Source organism: Juglans regia, chromosome 2 (assembly GCF_001411555.2).
Source record: "Juglans regia cultivar Chandler chromosome 2, Walnut 2.0, whole genome shotgun sequence".
Taxonomy (NCBI): domain Eukaryota; kingdom Viridiplantae; phylum Streptophyta; class Magnoliopsida; order Fagales; family Juglandaceae; genus Juglans; species Juglans regia.
In genome coordinates, this window is record NC_049902.1 from 10,852,579 (window position 1) to 10,861,453 (window position 8,875).

The 8,875-nt window shown below is 36.0% G+C and overlaps 1 protein-coding gene across 1 annotated transcript; it reads left to right on the forward strand.

Annotated features, from left to right (window-relative positions):
* Positions 1-629: 629 nt before the first annotated feature.
* On the forward strand, positions 630-1,336 carry LOC109016288. Its single transcript, XM_018997180.1, has 3 exons — positions 630-752; positions 905-1,159; positions 1,211-1,336. The coding sequence occupies exons 1-3, from the start codon at positions 630-632 to the stop codon at positions 1,334-1,336; spliced, it is 504 nt and encodes a 167-aa protein (XP_018852725.1).
* Positions 1,337-8,875: the final 7,539 nt, after the last annotated feature.

Below are 8,875 nucleotides of genomic sequence, written 5' to 3' on the forward strand. Positions count from 1 at the left end.
TCCAACGGTAACATTATTTGTCCTATATGTAATGGTAATATTTTTGAATTTTTCCTAATGACCATATGGAATGTAATGGTAAATTTATTTATTTATTTATTTATTGTGTTGTTGTTGTATAAATAGGGCTTTTGGTTCCATTCACATTCTCAAGAACGTATGTTTGATTTCATCTTAAGAGAAAGTTATCATTCTGGCCTCATCTTCCACTCCCTTCATTAAATGGCTCATTTGTTCTCTCGCAAATTGCTGCTTAACTTTTTCTTAGAAGATGAGTTGGAGGTTGGTCTAAATGACGATGAATGATCAACATCGAGGCATCGTGGCAATTACCAACGTCGTAAGTATATTCGGCATGATCATATTCAAGAGCACGGATGGCTATTTTGTGACTATTTTGTAGGAGCTCCAGTATATCCCTCGAATCTATTTCGTATGAGTCGTTTGCTATTTCTTTGTATTCAACATGAGGTAGAGGCTAACAAGCCCTACTCATCCAAAAAAGAGATAATGCTAGAAGACTCGATTTATCTTTTATGCAAAAGATAGATGTTGAACTTAGAATGCTTCTGTGTGGAGTAATTGGTGATTTTATAGATGAATACATATAGATCGGAGAAAGCACCGCAATGGAGAGCCTAAAAAAATTTGTGAGGACAATCGTAAATATTTTTTCGAATGAATATTTGCGATCTCTGAACCCCAATGATATTGCTCGATTGCTCGCAGTTGGTGAACAACGTAGATTTCCAGTAATGCTGAGAAGCATTGATTGCATGCATTGGAAGGGAAAAAGTTGTCTTATTGCCTGGAAATGTATGTACTCTAGCCACAGTTGTGAACCAACTATTATTTTAGAAGCAGTTGCTTCATATGATCTTTGGATATGACATACATTTTTTAGATTGCCAGTTCACATAATGATATCAATATGCTAGAGAGATCTTTCATTTTCACGGAACTTGCCCAAGGGCGTGCTCTTCCAGTAAATTACTCAATCAATGGAAATGACTACACTATGGGGTACTACATTGCTTATGGTATTTATCAAAAGTGGTCAACATTTTTGAAGATGATTCCATCTCCACAAGGGAATAAGAAGAAATATTTTGTAGCAGCACAAAAATCAGGAAGAAAGGATGTAGAGCGTGCATTTGGGGTTCTTCAATAACGATTTGCAATCGTTCATGGACCTTCACAAATGTTTTAGATGAAGGAGCTAACAAATATAATGAAAGCATGTGTTATTCTACATAACAAGATCATTGAAGATGAGCGTGATGATAATCAGGGTCCGAACATCGAATATGATCAAGTTGACGATGATATTCCATAACTATCATGTAATCCTACAACCAAACTTATGGAGTTCATTAAGCATCACTATGAAATTAGAGACAATTCGGCACATCATCAGCTCCAAGTAGATATAATTGAACATTAATGGCAATTATATTCCAAAAAAATAGACTAGCAGCAATCCATTATATTTTATCTTCTGATTAGTAGTGACTATATATTTCTACTTCTTCAATTTCTATTCCCTAAAATGTGTTTTCTTCAAGAACATGCAAAGTATTGCTTTAATATGTTCATTACCTGTAATAGTTTAAGCAGTTGTAATGCCGAACTTATCAATAGCTTCTATCCATGCACAAAATCATTGTCAACATCTTTAAGCTTTTGCAATAAATACTACCATAGGTACAAAGAATAACATACATACATCCAAGTGTTTAACAATAAAAACCAACCAATAATTCAAACTCACTGATTAATGTTGTCAAAATTATACAAATTGTACTTTGCCTCAATAACAAACAAATTACATAAAAAAATAAAGTCGATTTTGTTTAGCATTGCGTTTCGCCGCGATTTCCCTTTGACATTGCTGGAAATATAACCGTTGTAGTCCAGGCAAGGTAGTCACATCGATCAGCATGATTCACTCCCCTCTCTCTCCAATCGCTCTCTCTCTGCTCTTTCCTTCGCTTCCCTTCGGGCGAATTCCAGTCTCTCGGCCTCCAAACTCAATCTCTTGTCCTCTTGTTGGATTTTATCTCTATGTGTTTCTCAATGATATTGCATCTTCTCGGCCTTGAGCCAGAAAAAAATCTTTCTCTTGAGCGTGTGACTCCTTTAAGTATACTTCATGTTTCTCAACTCAACAATCTCCTCTGCTGGCCTGCCTTGGGCCTTACGTTTTGCTTTATCAACTTTCCTTCCTATTGGTCCATTCAATTCAACGACATCATTGTCCAGAACATTCTCGGCCTCAATATCACAAACTGAATCTACAGCAGCAGATGAGGTACGAGTCGGGGTCAGGGAAATTGTCAACCCCTTCACTTTGGACCTTCCTTGTGCAAGTCTAAATCCATTCGGGTTGGTCCTTCAACAGGTGCCACCAATGCTCAAATTGAAATGAGGTATTCTCCAGTGATTGGTACCTGATCATTGCTTTGTCAAACTTGCAATTAAAGAATAAAATGGCAAAATTAATGGCCAAGCAGATAAAGGAAACATAACTTATAAAAAGAAAATGCCAAAAACATATAAAAGTTGATGGTTATACCTTGTCTGGCTTAGTCATGCCACTTTGATTCAACCATTCCACTTGGGCCAGTTTAGCACATAATTTATTGGCTGCCTTTTGAATGGCCAACCACCAATGTATTAAAGACCCAACACTCCACTTAGTTGTAATTTTTTTATACTCATTGAAGTCTTGGCTAATTTTCTTTCCAAATTTGGGTGTGTTTTTGGTCCATTCCCTAGATGGCATCAACACTAGTATTCAGCAATGTCGAGACAAGTAACTTGTCTTCTTCGAGGGTGAAATTTGCACTCCTGATTGATTTTCTTATGAAGAGAGGCTCTACTTGGGGTGGGGGTGGAGAGTCATCAAAAGTCACAAGAGATTGTTGACTTTGACCACCATAAATGTGTTCAATTTGAGGGTCCTGGTTGAGGAGGTTAGTGAAGTACATATGTCCATGGTCTTGCGAATCCATCTCTAAGAAATTATAGACACACAGCAGTTGGTAGACATGTTAGACACTTAAGAATAATAGAGACACGATTTTGTTAACCAGTCTCAGGAACTGAATGGTAACATATAGGAAATTCAGCACCCTCGAATGGCTGCAACAATCGGTTGCCACTACTTATTGGTCGTATAAGTTGCCATGCCATGGAGGTATGTGTCAAACTTCCTGTGGCCCCACAAGGCTTTGTCATCATCACAACCGAGGGGGTTAGAGAAGGAAAATCCAATGACAAGAAAGCTCTAATCCAACAAAGAAAACTGAGCGACATTACTAAATCACAACATAACACCAAGAAAAATAATTTAGAAAATCCTAATAATACTAAGTAGTATGCAAATGAATAAGACCATCAAAATAGAAATGAGTGAGCAATATATGGATTAAAACATAATGTTCTAAAGGAACAAATAAAATAATTCAACATTATGAAATCACATGTTTGCCAAGCTTATTCAATTTCCAAAATCCAAACAGCAGAAAATCAACATGCAAAATGAATAAGGCTTTGTGAAAATAGAAATGAGAGAAGCAATATATGGATTAAAATAGAATGTTCTAATCCAATACTGAGTAGCATGTAAAATGAATAAGAGCATAAATACAAAAATTAGAAAGTAAGAAAGTAATGATCATAACAGAAAGTAATGTTAAATGGCTGTGTGTCGAATAAATGAACATGCTATGAATAAATCCTAGTCACTTGAGAAATAGATAGTGATAATAAAGAAACTATTTCGATGCTAATTGAATAAGAGCATTCCCATCCGCTTCCATAAAGAATGTGTGTTCCATGGGACTTAGAATGATTTTTATTTATTTACAGCTTGCGTAAGACAGGAGCCTAATCTTGAATGGCTGCAAAACCTTAAACCCCAGTTGCCTTTTGTAAAAACTATCACAAAATACTTGGTGGCCATCTAGGTTCAGATTACCCTGCCATATCAATGGAGCTCCATTAAAAATACTTGTGAATGAACCCCCCCTCCCATGGAGTAATTAGAACCATCATCACAGCCTTACAATAGACATGCAGCCCCGGAGAATAGGCCTAAATCAACACCAAAAGCTACAAAGGACAAAGTTAGAACTAAACGCCAAGGAGAGAAGCAATATATCTCAAATTTAATGAGGTAACTTGGTTGAAGGTGCTTGCATAATTATCGAGAAAGAAAACAACAAAGCAAAAGAGTATTGGAAGAAATTTTGATAGCTGAAAGGTGATGATCAATGCACCAATTATTATGTAGCATCATTCACATATCAAGAATTAAAAAAGGCAACAGATGGTGGATTATCATGGCTATAAATATCACATGAAATATTAGTATAAATTAGTCTAGGTCGATCATGGTGGGTTAGGGAAACTAAGATAATGAAAACGAAGAAAACGAAGAAAATGATAACAATGAAAACAAAGATATTGAAATCAATTAAAGTGGTAGAGAGAGTCCATAAAGAAAGATAATGTAATCAATTATAAAAAGCAATGTATCCCTTGAATCCATAAAGAATAGTGCTGAAATAATGTACAATTCAAACCGACTTATCAGATCGAATGGCTCCCAAATAGTCAATGAATGAATTGAAACCAACAAAGAACTCAAACCAACAACAGCTTATTTATACACTGCTCAAATGCAAAGATAGTGAAATCAAATTAAAACCCTACAGCGGCAGATAACAATGTAGGGTTTTTGATTTTGAGTGCCTAAAGACCCAATTATAAAATCAATTATATCATAGCATAGATAATGAAATCAATACCCAAAGCAGTAGAGAGAATCCATAAGGAATGACTGCTAAACAGAATGAAAACAAAGATAATCTAAAAAATGGTTAATAATGCAAACCAACACAAAATTCATGGCATTATAGGCTGCCAAACAGAATGAAAACAAAGAGAATCTAAAAAATGGTTTACAATGCAAACCGGAATGGTAACATTATGGTTAACAATTTTCTCCAATGCAAACCAACACAAAATTCAAACCAAGACACACGGCAACATTATGGTAGCATTAAGCAAACCAATACACACACACAAAATTTAACAATCTAAAAATTGGTTAACAATGCAAACCAACACGGTAACATTATGGTTAACAATTTAACAACATAAACCAACAAAGCCAACGTGGTAACATTATGGTTATCAATGCAAGCCAACACAAAATTCATTAATTATAGGCTGCCAAACAAGATGAAAACAAAGAGAAACTAAAAAATGGTTAAAAGTGCAAACCAACACAAAATTCAAGTGACCAACAAACATTGTATGAATGGATTCAAATGTACAAACAATTTGTTCAAACCAGAATAATGCAGTTGATGAAATTAGTCCAAACTAAACTCTATTGACTCTTGAATGGCAGTAGTGAAGAAAAATTAAGATCCTAATTCAAACCCTAGACCAGCTTTCAATGTAGGGTTTTCGATTTTGAGTGCCCAAAAATCCAAATACATACATTCAACAAGTTGAAACTGTGCAATGTCTCATATGAAAGCCATGTCAATTCGGGATTTGGGTGTGTTTGATTTATGCGAGAGAGAAGGGTAGAGTCTAGACATGGAGGAAACTGAAACAAGAAGTGCATTTGTGCGAAAGAGAATGATAGATACATACCTGAAATCTGGCATATGAAGAGGGGCCTCTGAAGATGGTGGCAAATGGTGCGAGAGAGAGTCGATACGAATGAGGGCAATTGAGATTGGAGAGAAATTTTCAAGCAGGACCAACAATAGAAAAGGAACAAATGGGCCGATTCGAAAAGTACAGTGGGGAACCACTATAGCAACCTTAAATTAAATCCCTAATTTAGGGATTCGGAAAGGAGGGGGTTTTTGAAGTTTTCCCAAACTTTTTTTCTCAAAATATAGAGATAACGGGCATTTAGAGAAGTAGATAGGAATGCTCTAGAGAATTTTTAAATGGATGAATAGTATCAAGCTTTTACATTGATTCTTAGTAAAAATGCATTTTATATTGTATTTATATAATCGGTTGGAAAGGGTTTTGTTTTAAGATTTCTTGACAATTTTACAGATAGATGTTGTATACAAAGAAAATCACTCAAATCCTCATTGGTATTTGTTGTACAGTAGAAGTAAAAGTAACATTTATGCTATGATTGAATACTACAATCACTTAATAAGTAAAAGTAACATTTATGCTATTTTCGCTAATTACTCTTTTTAAAATTAATTAGATACTTATTTACCCCATAAGCTTCATTATTTGATGTTTTAGCCTTTAGAAGATAAAAGAAAATTACCATAAACAAATTGTTGCATAGTCACAAAAGTAATTTTAGTTAAGAACTAGTCTATGCAGCAAAAATATCTTGGCCACTTGCAAGAGCAAAAAGGGTTCAAGAATTTACCGATAGAAAAGTGGTAAAACCATTTACACAACTTTGTCCTTTACACTCTTCTGATGTTGTACTTGGTCCAGAATGCAGTACTTTTTCGATTGCCTAGTGCTAACCTTACGAATTATTCATAATTTATATACAACTTTTAATATAATTGTAATGTCCCGGTCCCGCAGGGATCGAAGAGTTATTCCCTATATCTTAAAACTCACAATTCATTAATATATTTATAGACTCCAAAATATAAAGTCATCAGAATACTACAAAATCTCTTAATAAAATCTGCCACTTCTCATAAATCTTCTATGAGTAATCCACTATGCTTAAATAATCATCTCACCGATACTCCATAATCCTGATCCTTAGCTGGACTATTCAAAATCATCTGAAAAATATATGGAGATAAGGGGTGAGTTATCAACAACACAGTAAGCAGATGACATATACTAGTATGTAAACATGAGCATTTTCACAGAGTTCAGAATGCAGAAACAAAACTTTTCAGTATCAATATGCAAATCTCAAAAATACATATTATCAAAAAATCAGAGCGGCTTTTCAAATATTTTATATTCAGAAACCAACTTTTCATATTCAAAGACTCATTTGGCACAACATGACTGAACATCTTCGTCTTATCATATCATATCAGAGCATCATACCAGAACAGAGACCATGTTTAACCCCCGTGGTATGGTTGTGCATCCTGCGGAAAGCCAAGCAGAACATAAATCACCATGTTACCAAAGCGATTGCACTCAGAATAGAAAACCACTATTATATCCCGTGGTAGGCCAGAGGTCACTATTGTATCCCGTCCAGAGGTCACTATTTTATCCCGTGACAGGGCCAAAGGTCAGAGCGAAACAAAATCAGAATCACCATATCAGAATCATAATCAGAGTTAGAACAGAATCAAAAAGTCATGTCAAAGGTTTTTCAACTGCCACATCTTATCAACACAGAGTACTGAACAGAATCAGATAAAAAAAACATAACTTATACACAAAATTTCATATTCGCTCTCTTTTTTCAAAGTTCAGAAATAGAATGTAAAAAAATAAGCTCATGTCTATACCAATCATGACAGAAAATAATTTCTCTTATACAGCTTTCATGCATATGCAGAATATATATCTGAGATTATTTTCTGATTTCTTTTCAAAACAAACATGCATATTTTCAAAAGTAACATTGTTTTATTTTATTTTATACAAAGTCTAGCATAGGAACCTCACTTACCTGGACTTCTTAGTTTTTTTCAGAATTTTCCTCAAAAATGTCGAACAATAATGAATTGTCACCTATAAAATAATCACGTAATTCTCGTAAATTTTCAATTAATTACGTAATTCGATATTTAATCCTAAGCTTCTAAAATGACCTATTCAATTCCTCAAAATCTAAAATTCTCAAAATTTCCAAAATACCATCATTTTCTAAGACCATAAATATCCACTAGATTCTCTGACTAAAACCTTAGATATTATAAAAATGTTTCTATAAAAATACAATTTTTGTATCTATATAAAGCAAAACTAGATTCAGGTTAAAAGAATATAACTACAAATTTTCTAAAAACCTTTAAGACCCAAGGTAAAATTCAGTGAATTCACGTCCAAAAATATAAAAATATGCTTTGGCAAAGTTTGGCTTATAACCCAAGGGGTAAAATTGTAATATCCCTATTCTGAAACCTTCCCTAACCTTACGTAAAGGGCAATGCACCTCTTTTTATTTCCTTGTTGCAGGGAAGACTCAGGTTGTGCGATGGAGGCTCACCGTGGGGAGTTGTGACGGAACTGGGCTGCTTGGGGTGGCGTGAGGTGGCCTACGGAACTCTTTGTGCAAGTGGCATCAAAGTGAAGGGGTTGGTGCCGTGGGGTGGTGGGTTAACTCACGGTGGGGGAAATAATTCCCATGCTTCGGTGTGGCAGATTAGAGTAGCACTTGCAGTGGTTTCGATGGCTGGGAAACTATGTTAGAGGGTGGAGTTGCGGCATGGGTGTCCGGCGATGCCGCTAGACGTCCGTCGTGTAACGGGCTGACAGCACACAAAAGTGCTCTGTTTTTTAGACCCAAAATAGAGGAGTTTCGGTTCACTCTACAGATGGTTGTTCTCGGCACTTTGGTGGTGGTGCAGTGGTGTACGGTGGAGGAGTTGGAGCTGGAGCTCTAGTGATGGTCAAGTGGAGCTCTACTTTGGTGGTGGTACAGTGCATGCACGGTTGCGTCGATTTTTGCATGGGACAATGAGAGTTCTGGGCGGTGAAAACACATGGTGATTTTAGTCATGCGGGATGTGGTTCGAGTGTTTCAGGCTGGGCTCGGTCGTGGCAATGGCTGGGGTGCTGCACGGTTGTCTTCGCATTGCACTACGGTGTAATGGGTCATGATCTGTGCAGCAGCGCCACGGGATATACCGTGATGCGTTACGGGTTTGGCTCATTTGGG